Genomic DNA, 27994 nt, shown 5'->3' on the forward strand with positions numbered 1-27994 from the left:
GGCAGAATTTACCGCCAGTCAATAAGTTATGATTATGACAATGCCGATTTTAAACTTGAACGTAAAGCTACGCGAAAGTGATTTATTTGTCTTCGCCGATCCTTAGCCGGTATTACTACAGTGAAACTTTCTGAATTGGAATCAGTGATTTTTAGGGCTAGGATTTTTATGATAATGCTTTTTTTTGTAGCAACACCCTATACGACATAAACATATTATTTTTCCTTGCGTTTCATTCCATTCTAAGGCAAATACTGAAAGTTGGTAGTGTTTTTTTTGGGTGTAAATGCTTTAAATTGCTTATTTTGGGTCAAAATGGCGGAAATTTTGCTTTTTTGGGGCTTTTTTTCATCGTTTAGCGCTTTTTTCGGTGAAAAATTGGTAAAATAATTGAAGAAATTAGTTCCAAAAATACAAAAATTTATCAACTTTTTGCACATTTTTGATGAAAAAATAATTGTTGAAAAAAGATCAGCTCAAAAAAACAAGGGAGGAAAAACACTGAAAAATTACAGATTCAGTTTTCATTTTTCAATTTTTAATAATTTATTTTTTTTTTAATTTTTAGTTTGAGTTTTTTTCCTTTTTTTTCATTTTCTTCTTTTCGTTCATTTTGGTTCAAGTTGTACATAAATATTTAAGGGTTAGACAAATTCAGACAAACGTTAGGACTTTTTCTTTTTGGCAATTTTTTCAAAAACTGTACATTCAGACTATTTCTGCGGATAACAAGATTTTACAGACCATTTCGGCATGAATCAGAATTTTTTGGATAAGTAGGTAATTTGTCAAAAAAAAGTCCTTTGCCCACAATTGAACATGAGTGATTCTTAATCTGATAAAATCTTTTGCTTGGGATATTTGATGGATGATGGTGATGCTATAAAGCCGTACTATTTTCAGCATTTCAGTCAAGTGAACGGAGCTTTGTACGAATGTCAAATTCAAGTTTTGAAGTCGAAAGCAGTAGAGCCTCAGTATAGGTACCTAATACTACAGTTCGGATTTCGGGTTCGATTTCGAGGTTAACGATGGAGTTGTAGAAGTTCCTTAAGTTAGGTACCTACTTTGAGACAACGCTTTTGTGAAAGCAGAGATTGAAAAACTGTGGTCTGCGGACGATGATTTACGACTACGATAATGATACTGGTACGTATCGAAACATAAGTTCGAGTTCCAAACGCTTCGGTCGAAATGGTAATCTAATCGTGATTTTTGCAGGGGTTTAGTTAATTTTTCACCAGAAATTCATTAATATTTATGACGATAATTATATTATGTAGAAGGTAATTTTTTACCAAATCAATACTTTACGTACTTCCTTATTTAAGGTCGTCAATCATGATTTTGGTATTAATATTATATGTATTTTAATAAGGTCTTGCGCTAATTTTGAGACGCTATAAGTACTTACGTATTCGAGGTACCTACATAATGTATGATGTTTAAAAGAGGGACGAATTTGGAGAATAAGCTTGAACGTTGAGTGAGGTATTAAAATATACGTTTTGGAATCTCGATCATCTGTAAAGGAAAAAAAAATTAAATTAATTCAATCGACATCAAGAGCACAAGCCTAACAGTAAGTATTAAGTGGATTCAATTCGGACCCCTGTACGAAAACGTGATGATTTGAAATTGTATCATCGGGGGAAGAGACAGAAAGTCTGTCTGCGCGAAATTGTGTTTTGATTAGCTACCTAAAATAAATTCTGATCACTTTGCAGGGTGAAAATTTTTTTTTTTAAGTAATAATTATAGGTACCTAATAAGTACATATATAAAATTTGTAAAAAATGGAAAAAATTACATTTTTTTATTCTACAGTAAATCTTTTTTTTTTTAAATTAAAATTTAATTATTTTATTTTAAAAAATATCTCTAACCTCTGGCAACCCTTCATACGAGATTCGAAAATTTCAAGATAGGTAGTTAAGTTACAAATTGTAAGCAGATTTTAACGGAAGGATGATTTTACTCGAGTTCAATCATTTTATTCTGTATTTTATATGATAGTAAATAACTAATTAGGTATAGGCGTTTTGTTGTTATTTATACTCAGTCCATGAAAACGTAACATGTCGCTTATCATAAAAACGACACTTCAACAATTTTATTAATTTTTTTCACTTGCAAATTTCGCTACTTTACATCAACTTATCTAATACAATTTTTTTCTGAAATCGCAATTTTTTTCTCCGTTAGAAAAAAATGTACATAACCGGATACTAATTTCATTATCTATAATTATTTTAACATAATTCTGTAGCATTTACGAAAATAAAATCACTCGACCTATAATCGCAACAGAAAAGGTTATTCACTTTTTATCAGATTAATTTTTGATATATCTACTCGATGCCCTCTCATCCGCTGAACATAATTTACGAAGCTCAATTTGCAAATAATGCGTTATCCAAATAACCAAAAACTATAGAACCGAGTTTCCGGTCAATTGCAATCCCACTAGTTTTCTAATTTTTTTTTTTTTTTTTTTATTTGAAAATAGTACGTTGGAAGATGGAATGGAAGAGGGCAGGGGTATGATCCATTTCGTCTATCGTTTATAAAATAATTCGTCAAAACAAAGCTGGAAATGATGATAAAATGAAAGGAAGCCCGAAATTAATCAGACTTTCGATAGAACTCGAATTCATTTACGTAAAATTCAACAAGCCGGTCAGTTATGATGAATTCGCGATGAATTTTGTAGTGAGATTGATTAGGCCTATTTTCCTATTAGTCGTAATTTTTACATTCAAGACTCGTTCAATTTTGGTAGAAAGTAAGTTAAACTGAAAGTACACAATACAATCTTATTTTATTTTCGAGTGATTTTTCGCACGATTACGTATTCTCAGAGTCAGAAAAATCACCTCCTTACTTCGTCCAGCAACCTACCACCGAAGAAATACTGTTCTACGTACAAAGACATACCAACGATTCTTCTACAGAACGACGCTTTGAGATACCTTGCGAAGCTAAAGGAATCCCTGAACCAGAGTAAGTGAAAATCTTAAATTAACCTGTTGTTCTAGAAAGTAGAAACAAGACTTAAAATTCATGTGCGTTTAGTTATTTTTGGACCAAAAATGGTGAACTTTTCAACTGGACCTCCGAAAGCGATCGGATTTCCCAAGAACTTGGTAAAGGAACGCTGGTTGTAGGTCGTCCAGAAGCCAGCGATGAAGGTAGGTGGGAACTAGAAACATTAATACCTACTCGTGTTTGAAAAATATGTACCTACATATACCTATACATAATTATGTCGAAGACTGGACGACTTCCAATTCTAAAATGTCACATTTTCCAGGCCAATATCAATGTTTCGCTAAGAACATTTGGGGTATAGCGACTTCGAATTCGGTTTTTGCTCGTAGAATACAGCTGGGCTCGTTCAGACATGAATCGACGGTGGTCGTCAAAACAGCAACCGAAGGTCAACCTTACAATTTAACTTGTCAGGCTCCCAGTGGATATCCTAAACCGAATATTGATTGGGTAAAACAGGTGAGTTTCAACACATTTTAGTGTCTTTGTATTGTAACCGTTCTTATTTTTGAATACTCAAGAAAAAGCTGGTTCAGATCATTAGAAAAAAATTTCACTTTCAAGTCTTTCTTCCAAAGATACCCTTAATTGCTCATCTTATAAAAGTACCTAGATAAAATTATTTATTTGTAAAATAATTAGATTTAAATTTTAAAAATTCAAAATTACCTATAAAGTAAATAAAATTTTAATTGAAAAAAAAAATGAATGAGAGGCGTTTCGGGATATGGGTCCTTGTGGTGGTTCGATGTTTTTTTTTATTATTGGCGATTCCGACTTACTTTTTCACGAGAAATCGAATGGTGCAATCAGATTTCGCCTATCTCATCAACTTCTCGTTTAAAAATTACTTGAACATGAATACTCAAAAACTCACATTTTTGGGAAATCGAAAAACAAAGTTTTTGTTTGTTTTTGATTTTTTTTTTAAAAAAAAAAGGACGATGGAAAAATTATTTTATTGTTGTTACCTATGTAAAATTTCATGGCGAATCCGAATTTCTCGGTATTTTTTTGCGGGGTAGTCTGTAACGTTGTGTAAATTCGCCTTTTCACCACAAGGTCCCTTTTCTAAATCACGGATATCAGGCGATGACGAACGAATTTCGTCAAAATTTCCCATCCAACCTATGCGCAAGACAACACTGCACCCAAAAATCAAAAAAAAAAAAAAAATCGAAAAATCGAAGCAATTCGATGTTTTCTCTCTCCTGAAAAAATCGAAATATCACCACAAGGGCCCTTATCGCAAAACCCCTGATCTCAAATGAAAATTTTCATTATTTAAGTAGGTATTAAAATTTAATAATATTAATTTAAAACAAATTAAAAATAGGTCTCCAAAATCCAACTTTTCCATGGGTATTTGACGGGAATTGTACTAGTTTTTTCAAAAAGGAACTTGAAAAAATTCTGGTTCGAACAGAGGAATCTTTGGAACTCACTTTTTCAGGTACATACGATTTGAAAGTAAACAAACTCGAACGAAAGAACATGTCTCAAAAACCCTCGTGTAACCAAAATTTCAAATGCTGAAATTCATTTAAAATTTTTTTTTTCAAGTTTAAAAAATTCAAAAACGATATTTTAAAGACGATTTTTAAAATAAACCATCGTGAATAAGTCCTTCAATTTAACTTTAAGCCATTCTCGAGACTCCAGCAATTTTTGAATTTTCTCCAGAAATTTCAGAATGTTCTGGAAGGGCCAAGAATGAACTTTGGCACGTATAACTTTGGTCAATACTTATTAGTCACCCTCTCGACTATTTTACGTTGTTATCTACCCCGAAATTCTGGGAGTGAGAGTTCAAAAGTGAACTTTTGACCTATTTTTTCATTTTGGAAGGAATGAAAAAAGAAATGAATTTTCATAGAAGGAATGGAATAAGCAGCTGTTTTTTTGACAAGATAGGTATCGTCTAACATTTGTTCACGATCACTCTCAACTCAAAAATAATCACAATTTTACGTTTTTGAAGCCTCCAGCGAGTAATCAAATTTCTCCAGGAATTTCAAAATTCTTCAGAGGGGCCAAAAATGGGGCGCTCTTATCGATCGTTTTAGATGGTTTTCGTAAATTTTCAGGAAAGTTGAGTTCAAAAGTGAATTTTTGACCAATTTGCTCGTATAAATTCAAAAAAAAAAAATAAAATAAAATAAAATTTTGAAGAAAGGTTGACAGTTTTTAAAAAATGTATCAAACATAGAAATTTGATTCTATTCTAGGCATCAAAAAAAGTATGATTTTCATGAAGATTTCGTACTTTGAAATCGATAATGTTTGACAGAATCAGCAAAGAATGTACCTAAATGTACGAGGAGGTATATCGAAGGAAAACAAAAAAATGATACTTAATTTATCTTTAAAATGTGAATTTCACGCATAGGAAACCGACGGAAAAATGTTTGGAATCAAGAACTCTCGAATTGCCGTTGATCCAGAAGGAACTTTATGGTTTTCGAGTATTGCTCTCGTAGACGCTGTTGAAGATTTGTTTTACGTGTGTGCAGTTACATCACCTAACATGTGAGCACTGAGCAACATCTTAATCTTATTTATTCACGAGGATCGAGAAAGATTCATTAAATCTCATTTTTAATTTTGCAGAAGCGAACTAAAAACTGGTGACAAGGTCATACTACAAGTAGAACCAGCAGATCCTCCCCAAGAGAATGAAACTGCTCCAGTACGACTATACACCAGTAAAAACGAAGAAGTAGCTATACACGGTGGAAAAATTAGTTTATATTGCATATTCGGCGGAAAGTGAGTAACTATATTCCTAAAATAAAACCCAAATTTTTGAGCAAGAACCTTCGTGATGATCAATTCAAAAAAATGTTTCGTTGCCTTTTTTGCCACGCAATTAATTTGTACCAACTTGAAAAAATTCTCCAATTATTTTACTTACCTAGTTAGTTATCTTATAATCTGAAACTTTTTTTAGCCCTTTGCCCAACATAACCTGGAGAAAAAATGGACAGCTCTTGACATTTCGAAACGGTACTTCATCTAAAATCTTGGAAAGAAAACGAGCTATCACATCGGACGAGGGGAACTACACTTGTAAAGCTAGTAATGGCTACGGCGACCCAATATCCCACACAATCGCTTTGAAAGTTCTAGGTAATCAAACCAAAACTCGCAATTTACGATTTCGAATCAGATTTATCATTAAATTAGCGTAATTAACGTCTCAGTGAAACCACATTTCGTCAAAAAACCAAAAAACTTCATTGTTCACGAAGAAGAGACTGTCAAATTTTACTGCCAAGCCACAGGAAACCCACAGCCAGAGATCATCTGGACACACAATGGAAAACCTTTATCCGAAGCTCCGTCGAATCCCAGACGTACCATTTCTGGCAATTCCATCGTCATTGAGGGCCTTTGGAAAAATGATACTGGAAATTACGGATGCAACGCTACCAACAGCGTGGGTTATGTTTATCAAGATGCATTCGTCAATGTTCTCGGTAAGCACATCTATCGAAATTAAGATGTTAGTTCAATCATGACAAATGTTGCAATCACAAACTAAAATATGTTCTTGCAAAGGTACATACCTACCTAAGTACATAGAAATAATGTTCAAGTTTTTCAAATTGCCAGATGCTGAAAACCGAATAGCCAAACCAAGTACAACAGAATCATCAGACTTGCCTGTGGCAAAGATCACCCTGATAGTTTTAATTATATCTGGAGTGGTCATCATCGTTCTAATATTAGTATTTTTCAAGAAACTACTCGTTAATCAAAGGAAGAAATACATACTTCACAAGCAACGAATCGATAATCGGAGACCAGAATATCTAGAGGATCCCAGTATTCAAGAACATACACAGCCGTAAGTTTGCACCTATCCCTAGTTCTTCTATGCATAATCCAACAAAACAAAAATCATCAAAAAAATATTCCTCATACACGCAGGTTAAATGATGGTACTCCAGTTGATCCCACGTACGTCAGATTCGTTTTTCCATATCAGATGGACTTGGCGAGGTCGTGATCTCATTAAATTACATTAGTCCTTTTGTAACATTTATTTTTTCATGAAAGTATTACATTTCTCTTTTTATTTTTTTCGTTTTTATAGTTTTGCGGTAACCTCGAGTGTAACAACATTTCAAAATAAAAAATCAGGACTTTTCGCTGAACTTTTGACAGGACATTTTTTAAACACTTGGGTTTTTTAAGAGGGAGAGAGGAGTAGTCGAGGCAATCTTTCTCATGCAAATTTTTCGATTTTCTAATGTGTATCTTCAAACATCCCAAGATTTTTTTTTCAAGAAAGCAGATGTCGAAAATTTAATTTTATCACTTCAATTTTTGATTTTATTTCCACCTTCAAGATTCTAGCAAATGTAAACAAATTGGACGAATGAAACAGACACCATATCAAAAACTAGTGTTTGAAACAGACTCCGTCTTAATCAACGGGTGTGTTCAGATCCAAGTTGGGACCAGTGTTTGAAACTGACACCATTTCAAAAACCAGTGTTTGAAAACAACACCGTTCCAAAAACCAGTATTTGAAACAGACACCATTTCAAAAACCAGTGTTTGAATCAGACCCCATTCCAAAAACCAGTGTTTGAAACCGACACCATTCCAAAAACCAGTGTTTAAAACAGACAATATTTCAGAAACCAGTGTTTGAAACAGACACTGTTTTAATCAGTGGGCGTGTTCAGACCCAAGTAATAAAGTGAAAAGCGCACCATAGACATACCATTAGTAAACATCAGATCCTAGAATAAGGGAAGCTTGTTTAACCCTTTCGGCTACGAGACAAACTGACGGATAAAATTCGAAGTGCTTTAAACTGAGTGAGGTCGGTTGCTGCCTAGAACTCAAAATTTGCTGGAAATCGAAAATTCAGAAAGTATTCATGTCACAAATGGCAATAAACCTTAAATTGTCTATTATTCCATTTATGACACCAAATAGCATTATAAATCAAAATCAAGCCTTCTGAGGCATCTGATATTTCAAGATGAAAATATTGGTACCAAGCATTTTTGAAAATAGAAAAAAAGATGAGCTAAAATAAAATAAGTTTGGGTAAAAAAAGAAATTATTCAAGAAAAACGAGGCATGCGACTTCAGATAGTTATTCAAACGGCAAATGTTTGAAGGTAATTGCTTGTGGGAGGATTAAAATTGATGGAAAAATCTTTGTGTTATAGAGAGCATTTATTGAAATTTTGAAAACTCGTGTCACAATTCAACATGAAAAGTATGACATTATTTTCATTTTCTGACACATACATCTCTCTTAAGGTGATTTGCTTGGATGAGTAAGTTACCTCAGAAGATGGCTTAGTGAACTTTTGCGAGCATTTGAATTTTATGATAGATACTGTGTCATAATACAGCCCTCAATCTGTTTGTCATAAGGAGATAATAAAAATAAAATACGTACGTCTTGTTGCGGAATTACTGGAATTACTTTTTAGAAGTCATCTTACAGATAATGAATTGATTGAGCGCAGTCTTTATGACACAGTATCCATCATAAAATTCAAATGCTTGCAAAAGTTTACCCGGTCATCTTCTGAGGCAACTTACTCACCCAAGCAAATTATCTCAAGAGAGATGTATGTGTCAGAAGATGAAAATGATACATATTTTTCAGAATTTCATTGAAAATTAGCGTTGAATTGTGACATGGGTTATCAAAATTTTGAAAAATGCTCTCTATAACACAAAGATTTTTCCATCAATTTTAATCCTCCCACAAGCAATCACCTTCAAACTTTTGCAGTATGAGTAACTATCTGAAGTCGCATGCCTTGTTTTCATTCAATAAATTCTTTTTTTACCGAAACTTATTTTATTTTAGCATGTCTTCTTTTCTAGTTTCAAAGATGCTTGTTATCAATATCTTCATATCGAAATATCAGATGCCTCAGAAGGCTTGATTTTGATTTATAATGCTATTCCGTGTCATAAATGGAAAAATAGTCAATTTAAGGTTTATTGCCATTTGTGACATGAATACTTTCTGAATGTGCGATTTCCAGCAAATTTTGAGTTCTAGGCAGCAACCGGCCTTACTCAGTTTAAAGCACTTCGAATTTTATCCGCCAGTTTGTCTCATAGCCGAAAGGGTTAAGCTTTTACAGCAATCTCAGAGTTATTCTGACATACCATGCAAAGTCTCATCCTTCAAGAAACAATCTAAAACAATCAGAATAATCATAAATTGTATTACCAACATGCCTAAAAGAATTTAGTAAATATGTACATGTGGAATTTTTCAGACCCATGTAGGGACCAATGTTGCAGACAGACAATATCTCAAAAACCAAAGTTTGCAACAGATACCAATTCAGAAACCAGTGTTTGAAACGTCTACTGTTTCAATAAACTGCTCAAAACCAGTGTTTGAGACAGACACTGTTTGAAACCAGTGTTTGAAACAGACACTGTTAAAAACCAGTGTTTGTGACAGACACTGCTGAAAACCAGTGTTTGTGACAGACCTTGTTTAAAACCAGTGTTTGTGACAGACACCGTTTAAAACCAGTGTTTGTAACACACACTGTTTCAATCAGTGGTTGTGACAGACACTGCTGAAAACCAGTATTTGTGACATACCCTGCCTAACACCAGTGTTTGTGACAGACACTGTTTAAAACCAGTGTTTGTGACAGACACTGCTGAAAACCAGTGTTTGTGACAGACACTGCTCAAAACCAGTATTTGTGACAGACACTGCTTAAAACCAGTGTTTGTGACAAACCCTGTTTAAAACCAATGTTTGTGACAGAAACCACTGAAATCCAGTTTTTGTGACATACACTGCTTAAAACCAGTGTTTGTGACAGACACTGTTTAAAACCAGTGTTTGTGACAGACACTGCTTAAAACCAGTGTTTGTGACAGACACTGCTCAAAACTAGTGTTTGTTACAGACACCGTTTTAGTCAGTGGTTGTGTTCAGACCCAGGTTAGGACCAGTGTTTGAAACAGACACCATTTCCAAAACCAGTGTTTGAAACAGACACCATGCATTTCAAAAACCAGTGTTGGAAACGGACACTATTTTAATAACCAGTGTTTGAAACAAACACCATTTCAAAAACCATTGTCTGAAACATACACCATTTCCAAACCCAGCTTTTGAAACAGGCACAGTTTTAATCATTGGGTGTGTTCAGACCCAAGTTAGGACCAGTGTTTGAATCAGACCCCATTCCAAAAACCAGTGTTTGAAACAGACACCATTTCAAAAAGCAGTGTTTGAAACAGAACCTGTTTTAATCAGTGGGTGTATTCAGACCAGAGAACACCATCGTTGGAGACAGGCACTGTTTCAATAAGTGGGTGTGTTCAGACTCAAGTTAGGACCAATGTATCATTTCTGTATGCCAGAAAAATATTGTAAAAGTGTTTGAAATCACATATAGGGACATCTAAATATTCATTATCAACTTTTGATACTTATTTTGTACTCTGGGGGATTTTTTGAATTTTGGACGCTACTTTGCAATTTTGGACCACAGTGGTCCGTTAGACACCTTGAGTTGGAATTTATTTTGATATATTCTCTAGATACTCATTGAGTTGATGACATGAATTAATTTTTATAAAATAATAATATGTACAATGAAATAATAACCATTTCCAATCAATTCGGCGGGTGAACAATAAGATACACACCAAATTTCAGCTTTCCAAGCCAATCTAGCAAAGTTTTGATTTTTCCCATTTTATGATCATTTGATTTTCAAAAATTCTCCAAAAATCGTATATAATTTTACAAAAAAAAGTATAAATTTATAATTATTCATAACCTTTTTGAAATAATTTGTCATTCAAACAATCTCACAATTCGCACTTACACCTGTCAAACTTTTAAAAAAACCCATCCAAATCAAGGCAATAATTCATCACTCGATAAAAATAAACCTGTAACAATGTAAATCATCCAAAATAAACCTCATAATCATGAGAACATCATCACTGACGCGACATCACACGCGTCCAATCCAATCGGCAATCGTATTATGTATAATAAACCAAAACCAAACTTTGATAAATGTCTCAATGTCAGAACACGTCGTCGTAAATCTTCGCACGATTTACGTCAATTAATAATTATAAATAATCAACAATAAGTTTGTTAAACGCTGCCGCCGCCGAAATACTAAAAATCAATTAACACTTCACGCGAAATTCGCCAATATACCAGGTATATAGCAATATTCCCACGGTCATTTCCCCTCTCAAGGTCTAACTCTAAGAGCAAAGATCTTCACGCCAGTTCATCCTCTTCGCAGAATCGGTTGCATTTTGCAAACCTCATCATCCGTCGCATTAGAGACTTTTATTTTCACTAATTACTCGTCAAAGTGGGGATAAAAAAATGATTAATATCCAATCACGTCTTCCACTAATTTGATTATTCGTATCGTAAAAGTCTCATTATATGAGTATATTATTATGACTTCGTTTATATCGAGCATAAAATTGCATCATTGACGATTAACGAGGTGCGAGTTTAATTAGAATAAATTCAAAAGCTGAAAGTTGCTAGATATCTGAAGCATTGAAAAAAAAAACATCGTGTTCCGATGTATCCCTATTTATAAATTTAGATGAGATGTACTTGTATTTACAATTTGACCTCCACCGCGATATGATTATTTTTTTCAATCGATTAGTACTTTAACATGTCGCTTCTGATAACAACGACAGTCCGAAAGTTTTGAATTCGAATTTTCTCATACGTAAATTTCGCTATTTTATAACACCTACTTATATTTTTTGTTCTATGCTAATTGCAATTTTTTTTTCTTTATAAAATGTAAAAAAACACATAGCAGTAGCCGGATACTGATTTCATTATCATGCATTTTAAAACGCAACTACAATATTTATTATAAAATAATTCAACCCAACAATGGAGCGTTCAAATTTCGTGGAATAATCGTCATAGAAAGAGTTATTCGCTCTTTATCAGATTTATTTTTGATATACCCGCTCAATGCTCATCCGCTGAATACAGTTTACGTAATTTGATTTACAAATAATGCGTTGCCCAGATAACAAAAAAAATATATAGTAGAACTTGAATTCATTTGTGTAAAATTGAACAAGCCGATAAGTAATGAATTCGCGATGAATTCGATAGTGAGATTTATTGTTTTTCTATCGGTGATAATTTTCGTATTCGAGACGCGTCCTGTTTTGGCAGAAAGTAAGTTAAACTTCAAATCGTAATTTTTTTCGAATTTTTAAAATCTATTTTTGAGTGATTTTTTTTCTTTTAAATTTCGCGATTATTCTCAGCAAAGTCACCTCCTTACTTCGTCAAGCAACCTACCACCAAAGAAATACTGTTTTTCGTACAGACCGACGACTCCACAGAACGACTTTTCGAGATCCCTTGCGAAGCCAAAGGAATCCCTGAGCCAGAGTAAGCGACATTTTTTGCACCTCAAGTCACTAGTTATTTTGGAAACACGACTCAAATGTGTATAAATTTAGTTATTTTTGGACCAAAAATGGTCAACTTTTCAACTGGACCTCCGAAGGCAATCGCATTTCCCAGAAACCTGGCAATGGGACGCTGATTATACGTAATACCAAAGTCAGCGATGCTGGTAGGAACATTTCACAAATATTTCCATACACCGCCAAAATTTTTGACCGCTTCTAAACTTCTGAAAAATCACATTTTCCAGGCCAATATCAATGTTTCGCCGAGAATATTTGGGGTATCGCTACTTCGAATTCGGTAATTGCTCGTAGAATTGAGTTGGAATCGTTTAGAGACGAGATTCCAGTCGCGAAAAAAGTAACCGAAGGTCAGCCTTACAATTTAACCTGTAAGGCTCCAGGTGGATATCCCAAGCCGAACGTTAACTGGTTGATACAGGTGAGTAATATTTTTTAGAAATAGAATCCTAATACATGGGTAAATAGGTTCAAGGATTTGCTGACAATTTCGGTCCTTCAACCCTCACAAATACGGGAGCTAAAATATGTGGATTTGAAATTTCAAAAAAATTGTACTCGAGTTATTTTTGATAATTCATTTGATTCTAAAAACTTTGAAAAAACTGCATTCAGCGGTTCAAAAAATAGGTACTCGAGCACAGCAAATTTTTATAGAATGCGATTTTTCGAGTTTTTTGGTACTTTTTATAGTTTTGAGGACTGCAGGGAAGAGGACGATTATACTTTTGGGGCTTTAGGGGAAGAGGAAGTTTTTATTCATTTTCAAGGCAGATAACATCATACGACATTTTCCGAAAAAATTGTGAAAATGTATCAAAATGTGAACCATTTTGGACCCCTTCATTTTCAAAATTCAACCTTTCTGCAAAATTCAAAATTCAAAAAAAAAATACATAACCTCCTCACAGTAGAAATTTACCTCATCGTTTCAATGAAGACGTTATCCAAATTTTGAAGCTTTTTTTTGAGTCAGCATTAAAGAGCCCGTTTAAAAAAAAACTTCGAAGGCTCATGTGAAAATTATTGCAATTTTTAGCAAAAAGCAAGACTTTTGACAATTTTAGCAAACAAAAGAGCTTTTTAGTGAAACTACAAACAAGACAATTTTTGGAAAAAAGTGAAACTTTTTGGAATTTTTTGCAAAAAAAGCACACAATTTTTAACAATTTATGACAAAAAAAACTTCTTAGCAATTTAGACAAAGGGAGAGACTTTGACAATGATTTTAGCTTAAGAAATACTTTTTGACAATTTTGCTTAAAAGAAAGGAAATTTTTCACAATAAATTGGCAAAATGCAAGACTTTTACAAGTATTGTAAAAAGCAAAACTGATTGGAAATTTGTGTCAAAAAAAGCGGTACTTTTGGGTCGTTTTTGAAAAACAGTGAGACTTGGTTGCATTTGCTAAAAGCGGGAATTTTTGTTACATAAAAAGAAAATGTATTTTGGAAATATTTCGTCAAGACTTTCGGAAAAAAATGTGGACAAATTTGTAACTTTCCGTTAACAAACGAGACGTTTTGTTAATTTTTGAACAAAAAAGCTGAACTTTTGGATACTCAATTTTTGAGAACGAATGTGAGTTTTTTTTTTAGCAATTTAGTTGAAAAGCGAGATTTTTTTGTCAATTTTTCGCAAAAAGCAAGAAGACTTTTACAATTTTTGCCAAAAAACACGTCTTTTTGGCAATTATTGGCTTTTAACGAAACAGTAAGCGAAACTTTTGTGCATTTTTTTGAAAAAAATCATGTTTTTGAAATTTTTGCGAGAAATCACAATTTTTATCAAATTTTGGCAAAAAACGAGATTTTCTGGCAATTTAAAAAAAAAAAAAAAAACAGGTTTTCGTAACCATAATGCGAAAAAACAGTGTCCCTAACCAGTTGGAAAAGCATAAAAAAGTGTAATCTTACTTTTACGAACATTTCAACTTTTTTTCTTTTTTTCTTCGAGAAGTAGGACCGAGATTTAGAAAAATTTGTTCAAAAGAAGGCAACCAAAATTTACTGTTAATAACTTTGGTAACTTGGTTTGCTTTATTTGAGATTTGAAACTTATCAGGGCAAGTAGAAATCCTATCTCCTCCAATTTTCACGGCGGCAAGTCTTCAAAATCTGTTATTTCAGCGTTTTTTAATCAGAAACTTTAAGGACAATTCAAACAAGATGTCAACAAAGTGTCAAAATGAAAAAACAAGCCTTTTGCAGGACTTTTGACGGGATATTTTGCAAACTTCGAGACCTATTTTTTGAGGGAGAGGGGCAAACAAGATTTTCTCCAGAAGACAGCGTGTCAAGAATACGTTTACTATTTTTTGTTGCCAGAAGATTTTGCAAATTCTTTAGAACTCATTGTTTTGGGAGTGGGAAGAGGGAGGAGGAGGGGCTCAAAAAATTATAATGAATACATATTTTTTGGGTGATGTTTCCGTTTTTCCAATTTTCAAACTTTTTTCGAGCCTGTTTGATGAAATTTCTACCATATTTTTTCAACAATTAATTTATTCGAAAAAAAAGTAATTTTTTTAAAATTATGTACTTTTGAAAAAGGGAACGTAAGTAGGTACATATAACACTTTTTTTTCAATTTTCGTTTTAAAACCCGGTTTCAACATGATTTTTGACGAATACCTGGGTTGGTAACTTCGAAAATATAAAAACACCAAATTTTTCAGGAAACTAAATGACATTTTCTCAATCTCACCAGACAGTCGAAGAGCTGGAAATACAAAAATTTGGTTTTGAGAGGTTATAGTATTACTTGGGGATTTTTTTTTCAAGTTTACTGAAAGTATTCCAAAATTAATTCATCCCAACGGCAAAAATTCTCAAATCCCCCCCCCCCTCTTCTTCTAAAAAATAACCGAAAATTGTGAAATTAAATAAAATAAAATAATAATTTTGGTTATGAGGAGTCCGGGAAATGTTTTCCAAACATTGAAGTTTTTTTAAAATCATAATCAGACGAATAATTTTTATCAGACCAAACTTCGGAGTTGATGGGAAATTTCAAGGGGGGGGGGAGAGAGAGAAAGATGCAAAAAATAACCATTTCGTGTTTTATTTATTTATTTTTTTAAGTAAAAATTTCAAAAATAATAATGTATATTTGAATATGTACTCTACACATAGGATTACAACGGCAAAGTGAGTGGAATCGACGACCCTCGAATCACCGTCGATCCAGAAGGAACTTTATGGTTTTCGAGTATCGCCCCAGAAGACGCTGTTGAAGATTCGGTTTACTCGTGTGCAGTTACATCACTCTACATGTGAGCACTGATCAACACCCCAAACATTATTTATTCCAGAGTATACCATAGCAAGAGAGTCACTAAATGTGATCTTCAATTTTGTAGAAGCGAAGTAAAAACTGGAAGCAAAGTCATACTACAGGTAGAACCAGCAGATCCTCCCCAAGAGATTGAAACTGCTCCAATACTACAATACGTCAGTAAAACAGAACAAATAGCTACATACAATCAGAAAATTCGACTATACTGCATATTCGGTGGAAAGTGAGTTTCTGTACATACCTAATTAGTTTTATAATTATTTGCGAGATAAATTCAAACCTTCGAGCATAAGTGATAATTCGCGATATTTTTTCGACCTCGCTTTTTCCAAATTTTCAATGTCGATGCGCAAAAAACGTCTGTTAGAATACTTGATACTTGAAAATATTCTTTGAATATTGATAATACATCTAATGAAATTGCCAAAGAGCGTATCTCCGGTGAAAATTATATTCATTCAGTAATTGCCTATTAGCGAAATAATAATGCTACTTTTGTTCAGATAAAAAGTGAATGTTTTGCAAATGATAATAATTACATTTATGAAAGCCCCGCTAATCACCATTGCAAGCATTGACCAGAAATTAAACTTTTTCGTTGAAAAAATATTCGATATTCATATGTACATTTCACCAAACTATCTACTTCTTTCACTTCCCTCTTCATCCGTTCACTTTGTAATTACCTACTCTAAATACATATCTAAGTACCTAACAAATAATCATAAAAATTAACCGATTCAAATAAATAGATACCTAAGTACAAAGTATTGACTGATATTTAATCACACTACGAGTATATAATCTAAAACTTTTTTTGTAGCCCTTTGCCCACCATAACCTGGTACAAAAACGGAGAACTGTTGAAATTTCGAACCGGTACTTTATCCAAAGACAATGGTAAAAGCATAGAAATAAAACGAGTCATCTCATTGGACGAGGGAAACTATACTTGTGAAGCTAGCAACGGCCACGGTGACCCAATATCGCACACAATCGATTTGAAAGTTCTAGGTAACTAAACAAAAACTCCCATTCTACGAATTCGAAACACAAATTATCATTAAATTATCGTATTTCACGTCTCAGTGGAACCACGTTTCGTCAAGAAACCAGAAAGCGTAACTATCGACGAACAAGAGACTGTCGAATTTCACTGCCAAGCTACAGGAATTCCACAGCCAGAGATCATCTGGACACACAATGGAAAACCTTTATCCGAAGCTCCATCGAATCCCAGACGCAGCATTTCTGATAATTCCATCGTTATTGAGGGGCTTTGGAAAAATGATACTGGAAATTATGGATGCAACGCGACCAACAGCGTGGGTTATGTGTATCAAGATGCATTCGTCAATGTTCTCGGTAAGCATGAGTGATTAGGATCAATTCCAAGAAACACAATATTTTTTCAAACAGCTGAATTTATTTCTTATATGTATTTTCGATTCGCAGCCGAGTCACCAAATATCACCGAATTTCCTCGAGATGAAGAAATTATCGAAGGTAGCACAGTGACGATGAAATGTCGTGCCGAAGGATCACCCAAGCCTCGAATAATTTGGATGAGAAATGAGGTAGAATTAGTTGGTGGCCGATTTACCACAACGAAAAGTGGAGATCTAACGATAACGTAAGAACGACCATCATAAAGTAGGGAACCTTGAATTGGGAGAGTTCAAATCAGAATCAATGTCATTGAAGTAGTCCACACGTAGAAACTTCAGACACCTAATCGCAAAATTTAGGATCCAAGAAATTATCAAATTTTCTATTTTACTTAATACCTAGACTGAATAAAAATTTTTCAAAAATTCTGAAAAAAATGATCCAATTTATGGGATTTAGATTTTTCAAGAATTTCGAAAAATTTGAAATTTTGGCAAAATTTTAACTAATTGTGATAGGTCGCTTGACACTTTTTCAAAAATTACAAAAATCAAAATGAAGTTTACAACCCAAATTTTGGCACAAATTATTTTCAATTGCTCAGAAGCTCAAAAACAGTCACATTTTTCGAATTTTATAGAGGAACAAACTGCTTGAAAATTTTCTCACTTCATGTTTTTTCACAGCACTGCCACATTCAGTGATATTGGAGAATACACATGCTCCGCACAAAACAAAATTTCATCTATACAAAGGACATTACATCTAGATGTTCGAAGTAAGCTTACTTACTCCACAAATAGTCAATAATTTACTGCCTCCTCCTCTCTAAAAAAAAGCTCATGATTTTCAACAGGTCGAACAAAAATAGATCTCCCACCTGATTCCTTCGCAATTGAAGTACCAGCAGGACAACCCGCCATACTAAAATGTGTGGTAATAGCGGATCCGGCATTAGATTTCAATACTATCTGGTCTAGAAATGAACAATATATCAACGTAGATGAACAGCACTTTGTTCAAGGAAACGATTCTTTGATAATCAAAGATACTAGCGAATCAGATTCGGGAACATACACCTGTATGGCTGTTACAAAACTGGACAATGCCACAGCTGAAATTTCGCTCATTGTACAAAACCGTCCAAATCCTCCGGCAATTATTTCACTGGCATGTAATGACAGGGATGCTGAGATTTCCTGGGAGAACAATGGGGATCATCAAGCACCAATTATACACTACATTATAGAATACAGTTCCAAGTCCGATCCTGATAAGTGGGACATACTTAATGATGCAATTCCAGTCACAGAAACCACTTTCAAAGTAAGACTGCAAATTCCTAATACCAATTCCAGATACTTAAGTAGTTATTAAAAAAAATGCATTCTTAATGCTAATCGATGCCTAAATCTCCATAGGTAAAGATGGACCCATGGGCTAATTACACATTCAGAATAAAAGCTGAGAACAAGATAGGTATTTCATCACCTTCTGAACCATCATCTGTATGCTCCAGTGCACCCGATGTACCATACAAGAATCCTGAGAATGTAACTGCTCATGCAATCACAAAATCTAGATCCGCATCTCTAGTTATACAGTGGGAAGTATGTTATACCATAGTCTCTTTTACAATTTCTCATTGCATAATAAGCTCGATACTAATTTTATAATACATAGAGTATGCCAGTATCAGATCATAATGGACCAAAGTTCCACTACAATGTCTTTTGGAAAGCAAACACCCTAGAAGCAACATGGGCAAATCAAATCATCTCAGATTGGGAGATAGAAGAGCATCAGGTTCCTAATGTACCCCATAATACCCAATTTCTCATCAAAGTCATTGCTGAAAATGAGGCAGGTCCAGCTTGGGTGGTTCCTCAGACTGTGAGATGTGACATTCCAGCAGATATTCCCACAAAAAATCCAGAGAATGTGACTTTTGAGGTCACTGATGAAAGACCTCCAACTTTGAAAATATCATGGGAGGTATGTAACATTCATGATCATCAGAACTCCCAAGTATTTCAGTTGATTCATAACTTCTAAAATTTATCAAATCATTCAGCCAATGTCAGAAATTTACCATAATGGTCCAGGCTTCTACTATAATGTATCATGGAAAAAAGATGGAGCAGAATCATCATGGCAAACTGAGACTATTTCATATTGGGAAACAACAGAGAATGCAGTTCCCAGTGTACAACCATTTGCAAAATACCTCATCACAGTTATCGCTGCAAATGAACTCGGTCCAGCTGAACCAGCTGCTGAGCCTATTACATTCTCCACTCCAGCTGATACCCCTTACAAGAATCCAGAGAATGTGACTATTGATACAATCACTGAACCTAGACCAGCTGCTTTACATATACAATGGAAGGTATGATATGATGCCTCAGTTGCTTTGGCAGTTATATTTGAACAATTCAATATTTGTTTTCATGCACACAGCCAATGTCAGAATTGGATCATAATGGTCTTGGTTTCTATTACGATGTCTCTTGGAAAGCAGACACACCAAAATCAATATGGGAGAGCCAAACCATCTCAAATTGGGAGATAGGGGAGCATACAGTACCTGATGTGCCTGGTAATACAAAATTCCTAGTCAAGGTCACAGCTGGAAATGAGATAGGTGAAGCGTCAGTAGCTGCTGATATACTGCAATATGTTACCCCAGTAGACATTCCAGCAAAGAATCCAGATAATGTGACTATTGAAGTCACTGATGATGAACCATCAACTCTAAAGATTTCATGGGAGGTAAGGTAACAATCTGATCTTGACAATTCCTTTGCTTGACCAACAATTATCATCTATAAACCCTTTAGCCCATACCTGAAATTCACCACAATGGTCCAGGATTTTACTACAATATATCATGGAAAAATGACAGACTAGAATCACAATGGCAAATCCAAATCATCTCAAACTGGGAAATACAAGAGTTCAAAATTCCTGATGTGAGACCATATGAGCTATACTATGTGGTAGTCATAGCTGGTAATGAAAAAGGCCATGCTGAGCCACTACCTGAGCCCATCATATACATCACTCCACCAGACATTCCTTATAAAAATCCTGATGGTGTAACTGTTCAAGCTACTACACCCACAACTTCAGTGGTATCCTGGAAAGTATGTCACTTCCAATTTTTGCCATTTAGTCCTCATTCAGATAATCTAAAAATTTGTTAAAATTCTCACAGCCTATGCCCAAGACTGAACAAAATGGACCTGGATTCTATTATAATATATCCTGGAAACTAGATACTTCTGAACTAGCCTGGGAAAGCCATATTATAGAGGATGCAGAAACAACAGAATATACTCTGAACTTACCACCTTATGAAAAACACCAGGTCAAGGTCATTGCTGGAAATACTAAAGGTCTTTGCAGTCTACCACCAACTGTGATAGAAGGTTACTATGAGGAAGAGGGTGAGTTTGCAGACTATAGTTTCAACATTGGTTTTATAATGAGAAATTTACATAAAGCTCCCATCTTTTTTCAGTCCCCCTTGAAGCTCCTAGCAATCTAACTCTTGTAGAAATTCTATCACCAACCAAAGCAAATATATCATGGAACCGTGTGCCCAAAGCAGCATTGAGAGGCAATTTTGAAGGATATAAGGTAAATGAGTAGAAAAAAAAAACAAATGTTCAAAACATGAAACTAAAATCCTGATTCTCCACAGATAGAAATTTGGCAAGAGTATAATGACCAAAAAAATAACATGACTGAAATTATTGTAGAACAAAACTTTGATAGCTACATAATTGATAAACTGACTCCTAATGTCAGGAATAAAATCCGTATCAACGTTTTCAATGGAAAGCATGCTGGCCCCTTCAGCGATGTCTTGGAAATTAATACACCAGAGGGAGGTTGGTACTCACAACTTCACACACATTGCCACCAGCATAGAAATGAATAGATGATTATACAACTTTTCATTCAAATTTTTAGTTCCAGATCCAGTTGAATCTTTAGAAGCAACCCCTCTGGGAAGTACAGCACTTTCTTTGATTTGGAAACCACCATTGAATACAAATGGAAATCTAACAGGGTACAAAATTTACTATCAAACAGTTTCTGGAGATGAGTTGGGTCCACTGCAGGAACGCATACCACAAATCACAAATCCCAATCAAACCAGAGTTAGATTATCTGATTTGGAACCAGACACTGATTATACAATCATCATACAGGCAACAACCAATGCTGGAGAAGGAGAAAAGTACAATTTTAAAACCAAAAGAAAAGTAAAAGCATGCTTGAAATTTTTCTCCAACTCCTTTTATATTTCAGATTTTTAATCAAACAAAGGACAGGAAATTCCAGCACATCTCTAATAATTCCAGATTTTCAACTAGTACCTGTTGATTCGGAAAACTTTACATCAGTAAAAATAGTATGGATGCCATGTGGTGAGAACATTGACATGAAAGACTGTAGTAATCAATCAATAGGGTCAGGATTTCGCATAGATTATGGGTAATCATTTCATTCCTTTTTAAATTCTTGATACTATCAACATAGTATTGATTTCAAAACTTTATAAATAGATTTGAAGACAATGTTGAATTGGAAACGATAACGGAAAAAAATGCAGACAGCGTAATTATAAGTGATTTACAGCCAAACAAGGAATACAAATTCCGCGTTAGTTCAGTTGATGGTACCTTGGTTTCTGAATCTAAAATGAAATCATTTGAAACAACAAACCCCTCAGGTAATTGAATCACTTCTTCCCACACAATTCTCAAACAAGTACTTATATTGAAATTATTCATTCACAATTCCTGTTTTTCAAATTTTATAGTAAGTCTATTTGACTTACCAGCAGACTCTGCAGAGAACCCCACAGCTGAAGAACAATCATCTGACCAACATGAAGGAACTGTAGAGCCACGTAAAGAGGAAATTTCAACAACAGTAGAATCATCAGACTTTTCCAAAACTAAGACTGAAGAAACAAAATCAGACTCGGAAGCTCCAAACATAGGATGGATCATTCTTATCCTTTCAATTATAGCTCTGGTGGTCATTGTTATTCTAATATTAGCATATCTCAAGAAACTAAATCAAGGGAATAAATACATTGTTCGCGAACAAGAAATTAAAAATGGGAGACCAGATTGCCTTGATGATCCTGATTATCAGGAAGCAGTGCAACTGTAAGTTCATATCTACTTACATTATAAGCATTCTTCTATGCGCGATCTAATCACCGTGTAATAATACAATCTATAAAAATATTCCTAACATACACAGGTTAAATGAAGATATTCCAGCTGACCCAAAATCTGATTCAACTCTCAAACTAGATAATGATGGTATGGTCACAATCCCATTGAATTAGTCCACTTCTCAAAATGAAGTAAGATTAAATCCTGAAAGTATTAGATTTCTCTTTTCTATTTATTTTTTTTCGTTTTTATATTTTTGTTTTGAATTTTTAAATTTTGATTTTTCTAAATGTTGAAATAGGTTATTATTTAATTTTTTTTAAATAAAGGTTGTAAAAATGTGTATTAAAATTCCTTTTCATTTCAATAAGCTATAAGCTATATAAACCAGTTTGCATGCCTTATGCAGCTATGCTAATAAATGCACAGTTCAAGAATATGGTGAAAAATGTGTCTGACGGCGTACGTTGAATCTTATCTCATCTCTACACATGACTAAGGAATGCATAAACAAGACTGCCAAATCAATTAATAAAAACTACTTAATTTGTTCAAACATGCAATAAACATAAATCAATGTTTGGTATAAGAACATCAACACGCACAAATTATTCACAGAATCTTTCAAGAATGACAAGGTAAAGGTTCATAAAGTTATTGTGAAAACAAATTCCACGTTTATGGTGCTCTTTAGACATTCTGTTGTTTACCTTGCAAAAAATGCAAAAAACTTGAGTTCAACATTCCATTGAAAATTAAAATATGTACTTGGAAAACTCGAGTATGTAGGTAGGTAGGTAAGGACAAGTAGAGTGATAACAATTTTTTGTAGAAGCCAAAAGTAAATGAGACAAAATAATCAATGCTAAATTTATGTACACCACATACGATACGAATACAATCATCCTATCACTATCAACACTTTTTTCTGTCATGAAGCCAATCCAAAAAAAGTTAATCTGATGTAAAAGTAGCATTACATACATCAGTTTATCTTAACACGATACACACCTATAAATACACGCGTACTTATAGGTAATCAATTAAGATAATGAATGTGATTAAAATCTCATAAAAGTATCAACCAATTTTAGCTTACAATTTCACAGCATCACAAATGGTTCAATGATCATACTCATCGGACACTCACGTAGACATTCATTCTCAGTGATATGAAATCCAAAATGACCAGAAGTTGTGAAATCTCTGAGGAGCTTCCAGTTTACAACAGGTAATCAGATATATTCTTTATGTTACATAATGTAGATTCTAAGATACCTATAGTTGACTTTTGCATGTTTTTATTCCCAGGAAAGACTTATCTTACACGAGAACACCTCCAATATGGTTATCAAAGAGGTTTTTGGTGACATGTTTGATATTTCTGGGTTTAATCAACATGAGTATGACGAAATTGAATGTGAGCATTGCTGTCGTTGAGATGACTTCAAAAAAACTCATCACTGAAGGGAATAATACAATAACTCAGGTATGATAATTATCTCGATTTTATTACATCATTCGCCAATTATTTTCAAATCTCCAACATAACAACATTAATTTCTTCTGCAGCAGGCAGAATTCAATTGGGATACTTCGAAAGTTGGCTTGGTATTGAATATGTACGAATACGGAGGCATGATGTCCTTCTTATTTGCCTCAATTCCATCCAGGATTGGTGGATCAACAGCATACGGCACGTTCACATTGTTGCTTAGCTTATTAACACTGCTGATACCAACCAGCGTTTACCAGGACTTCAGATTATTCCTGTTGGCTCGTTTTTTAATTGGATTTTTTGACGTAATGATCAAATTAAATTATATTATTTTATGGTACTTGAGCCCATCTTCTGTATAGGTAACTTGTATGCCTTTTTTCAAATTCAGAATATCTCCTATGGCAGCAGATCAGAAGTTTTCCAACATTGGATTCCTATTACAGAGAGATCGCGACTGATGTCACTCAGCTTCAATGGTTTATTCGTTGGCACCACATTAGTTCACTTGACTTGCGGCATTGTGGCTCATAAGTGGGGATGGCCAATGGTATTTTACGTCACAGGTATTCGAAATATGAATTAAATTCAATATTTTCACGTAGGAATATCATTAAGTGGTGAATTACATATCATTTTTTTGGTCAATGTCAATAGGCACATGTTCTCTAGTTTGGTCCATAATCTGGTTAACGCTCATTGCCAATGATCCAACTGAAGATAGGTGGATTTCGAAGAAAGAGCTCGCTCATATCATCAGCGGGACGGTGAAAAAACCAAACAAAGCTGTTCTCAATCCTTACAAAAGTATTTTTATGTCGATACCTTTCTGGACGTTGTGTGTGTGCCGAATTATTCAAGGATGGTCGATGACCACGATCATTTCATGTCTTCCTCTGTATGTCAAAGGTGAGGATTTTAGAATACAAAGTATCAACATCTTTGAAATATTTTTTCACACAGGTTACTCTATCCATTTTTCTTTTTCAGATGCTACTCAAAAGAGCACCGATTTTGTAGGATATATTTCATCCATTCCCAGCATTGTATGTACTCTCATGATACCATTAGCAGGTGCAGTAATGGATGGCTGGAAAAATAACACCAAAATACGAGTTACAAAGGTGAGATTTACCTTCATAAAACGAATAGGTACTCTTCATTGAAATCATTTAACGCATAAATTTATAATTTTGACAGATGCATAAGATAATTGTGGGATTTAATTTCTTTACTGGAGTCATTCTTCTCGGATCTGCCGTACTTCTGTCCAATTTTATCGTCACAATAGCCAGTTTTGTCGTCATCAGAACATTGTTATCGTGTAACGCTTTAGTATTATTGTAAGTTGGGTCAAGTGGGTTTCAAAAGTGCATCTTCACAATTTTTTGTGGGTTATTCAAAAATGTTGTGTTGTTTTAGGATGGTGGTTATTTACATGGCACCCAATCACGCAGGCACAATCTCAGCCCTGTCAACGTTTTGGTACTCATTGGGAAATATTTTATCGCAATATACAATCGGAGAAATGACCTCAAATCATGTAAGTACTTACGAGTACATATTTGGAAATTTAAAATCGAATAGGATAGTAATATTATTTTATTTTCCAGCGCGTCGAAGAATGGAACAGAGTATTTGCACTGACTTCCGTTTTCATGGCATTAGGAGGAGTCCTATTTATTGTATGTGGATCTAGTGAACCTCAGCTATGGTCCACTTCTGCATCTGATATTTTCCCAGACAGCGAGAAAAAAGTGGTCAAAAAACGATTAATGAGTGAATGATACGATACCTAAGCACCTTTAATTTTGTTACTTTGCCAACTTAGAAGTTGAACAGAACATGAGCAATATGGATAAAGTACCTTTACCTATTTGTATCTAATGTGTAAAATTTTGTTATTGACGAGGCTCGAAGGAGGTACCCCAATTGAAAGAATTTTTTTTGAAAGATACAAGGCTAAACCAAAAGACGAAAAAGTATGCAAAAATACATCGCCAGTCAAACTTACAAGAGCTGAATATTCATTTTCAAATTTTGGCGATTTTTGGAAGAAAATGAGAAAATTTGTGCCAAAAATGAGAATAAAATTGAAATTTTACCATACTGGTCTGGAAAGAATAAGTTCGTCCAGTACAGCAATCTTGAATCCCTCTTGAATTATTTGATAACGATTTCGACTCGATAATGTTAAAATTAGGGTATAAAGTAAACTTTAGCTTTTTAGCTTCGCTTCGTTAAGTAAAATTTTGTAAAAAATTCAATTTTCAAAAATTCACTAAAGACTTTAGAACGGCTCCAAACGATTTAAGATCTTTTGAATTGCTTTGGAGGGGAAACAGAAATAGAGTTTGGTAGAATTTCAATTTCATTCATTTTTTTCATTTTATGCCTAAATTTAATTTTTGAAAATTCATCAAAATCTGGAATTTTGGTTGGTGACGATTTTCGTATGTTATTTCGATTCAGGTTGGTCTGGTTTAAAAATATTTCTTCCAGTTAGAATACCTACTACTACGTATGTTTGTGCTACATGTTTATATGTAGAAATTGATAAAAATACATAAGTATTAGAATGGATCACGAAGAAAAGTCGTCGAATGTTGACCAAATTCAGCAGAGACCTTCATTTTAGCTCCGGAGATGCCCCAGGAGGAGAGATTTGGGGCCTCAAAGAAAAGAAATTTTCGAAAAAGTTGTGTTTTTTTGCTCCTGTCGTTAGACAACCTTTTTTAGGAAAAATAGTTCAGTCTAAAATAAAGGTATTTGAGATTCTGCGTCGATCTATGCTATAGCCATACACATTCAAGATCATTTAACAGGTCTACTGAGACAAAAATTATTAAAAAATTGTCACCACTGCGTTCCAAATATTCCCGCAGTTTCAGGAATGATATCTTAAATATTTTGACATGATTAATGCAAAATATTTGCCGAGCAAAAATTAAAAAAAAAAAGATTTTTTTAAAAAAATAAGCGATTTGCAAATTTTTAACCCCTTAGTAGAACCTTAAAATTGATTTTGGATTTTAGCAGCAACAGTATCTATGTAGATAGATCGACGCAGAATCTCAAATCCTTTCATTTGAGACCGGGTCATTTTTCCCAGAACAGGTTGTTTATGGTGACAAGAGCGAAAAATCCTCGATTTTTTCGAAAATGCCTTTTCTTTTTGAGGGCTTAAATCTTCCCTACAAGGGCACCTCCGGAGCTAAAAAAATTTGTGGGCAACTTCCAACTCAAAATGAAAGTACCTGCTGAATTTGGTCAAAATTCGCCGACATCTCAAGTACGATTCATCCTAATAAGTATGTATAAGATATGTAACCTACCTAATACGTATGTGCAAAAGTGAATAAAAAAATAATGATCACGAAACATTGTTGAGATATTTTCAAACGAATTCTATCCTCAAATTTGAACAATTTTTGATTTTGCATAATGTCATGTGCAAGGACTCCTGCCACTGATGTCTGGTATAAATAAATAGTTGAAAAATGCTAAGTACTTCAGGCATGCCTTTCGAATTGTACGTACCTACAATGTATATTTCTGTATTATCTTCAATCAGTTCTTTTTATAGCCGGCTCCACGCATTAAGAACAAATCAAATTTATTTTATCTAATCCGAACTAATCTTAAAAATTATCAATGAGCATTTTGAAACTATCACCTCATCATAACCATTCTAATAACACTCGTTAAATTAATCAAAATCTCGATAAGCTCAATTGCACAATCATTACGCATAAAAGTAGAAAATAACATACACACTCTCATTGCATAAATATTAGCGATGTGTACAGCTAAAAGAACTAAAGTAAATTGTAAGTAGTTTTATTTTATTTCATTTTTTGTTTCGAAGATTCGGTCTTACAATTACCTAGATGAAACTATCAAAGAAATGGCTGAGATTCTAAGCAAGTAAACGTTCAAATTCAATATCTGCAACTTCAGTTCAATTCTTTCTGAATCAACTGACCAGTTCTATGGACGAAATTACTCGTATTTATAGAGTTTTTTTTTTTTTTTTAAAGAGGGCAAGGGGAAGGGATTCGACTGAAAGTTTCCCGACTGATATAG

At 34.0% G+C, this 27994-nt stretch overlaps 3 protein-coding genes across 4 annotated transcripts; all 3 read left to right on the forward strand.

The window, feature by feature from the left end:
• The first annotated feature begins 2677 nt into the window (after window positions 1–2677).
• Window positions 2678–7188, forward strand: LOC135837223 (neuroglian-like). Its single transcript, XM_065352430.1, has 10 exons — window positions 2678–2785; window positions 2862–3003; window positions 3076–3191; window positions 3314–3510; window positions 5441–5580; window positions 5662–5820; window positions 6002–6180; window positions 6255–6530; window positions 6667–6901; window positions 6985–7188. Exons 1-10 carry the CDS (start codon window positions 2701–2703, stop codon window positions 7061–7063), a joined length of 1608 nt encoding a protein of 535 aa, XP_065208502.1. The 5' UTR covers window positions 2678–2700; the 3' UTR covers window positions 7064–7188.
• A 4520-nt stretch (window positions 7189–11708) lies between these two features.
• LOC135837224 (neuroglian-like) lies at window positions 11709–22753 on the forward strand. Its single transcript, XM_065352431.1, has 24 exons — window positions 11709–12262; window positions 12355–12481; window positions 12553–12668; window positions 12750–12943; window positions 15658–15797; window positions 15885–16043; window positions 16644–16834; window positions 16910–17185; window positions 17276–17453; window positions 17896–17987; window positions 18066–18535; window positions 18631–18819; window positions 18893–19204; window positions 19284–19598; window positions 19670–19981; window positions 20050–20355; window positions 20427–20658; window positions 20733–20851; window positions 20916–21105; window positions 21188–21458; window positions 21530–21715; window positions 21787–21953; window positions 22044–22398; window positions 22496–22753. Exons 1-24 carry the CDS (start codon window positions 12184–12186, stop codon window positions 22581–22583), a joined length of 5064 nt encoding a protein of 1687 aa, XP_065208503.1. The 5' UTR covers window positions 11709–12183; the 3' UTR covers window positions 22584–22753.
• A 719-nt stretch (window positions 22754–23472) lies between these two features.
• On the forward strand, window positions 23473–27289 carry LOC135837225 (vesicular glutamate transporter 2-like). Of its 2 annotated transcripts, none has more exons than XM_065352434.1 (9): window positions 23473–23641; window positions 23722–23899; window positions 23986–24213; window positions 24300–24474; window positions 24566–24817; window positions 24899–25032; window positions 25109–25251; window positions 25331–25451; window positions 25522–27289. In XM_065352434.1, the coding sequence occupies exons 1-9, from the start codon at window positions 23583–23585 to the stop codon at window positions 25693–25695; spliced, it is 1464 nt and encodes a 487-aa protein (XP_065208506.1). In that variant the 5' UTR covers window positions 23473–23582; the 3' UTR covers window positions 25696–27289. The 2 variants fall into 2 exon arrangements, with proteins under 2 accessions (XP_065208506.1, XP_065208505.1); XM_065352433.1 differs by having other exon boundaries at window positions 23477–23641; window positions 23983–24213.
• The last annotated feature ends 705 nt before the right edge of the window (window positions 27290–27994 follow it).

The sequence above is a fragment of the Planococcus citri genome, chromosome 2, assembly GCF_950023065.1.
Source record: "Planococcus citri chromosome 2, ihPlaCitr1.1, whole genome shotgun sequence".
Classification (NCBI taxonomy): domain Eukaryota; kingdom Metazoa; phylum Arthropoda; class Insecta; order Hemiptera; family Pseudococcidae; genus Planococcus; species Planococcus citri.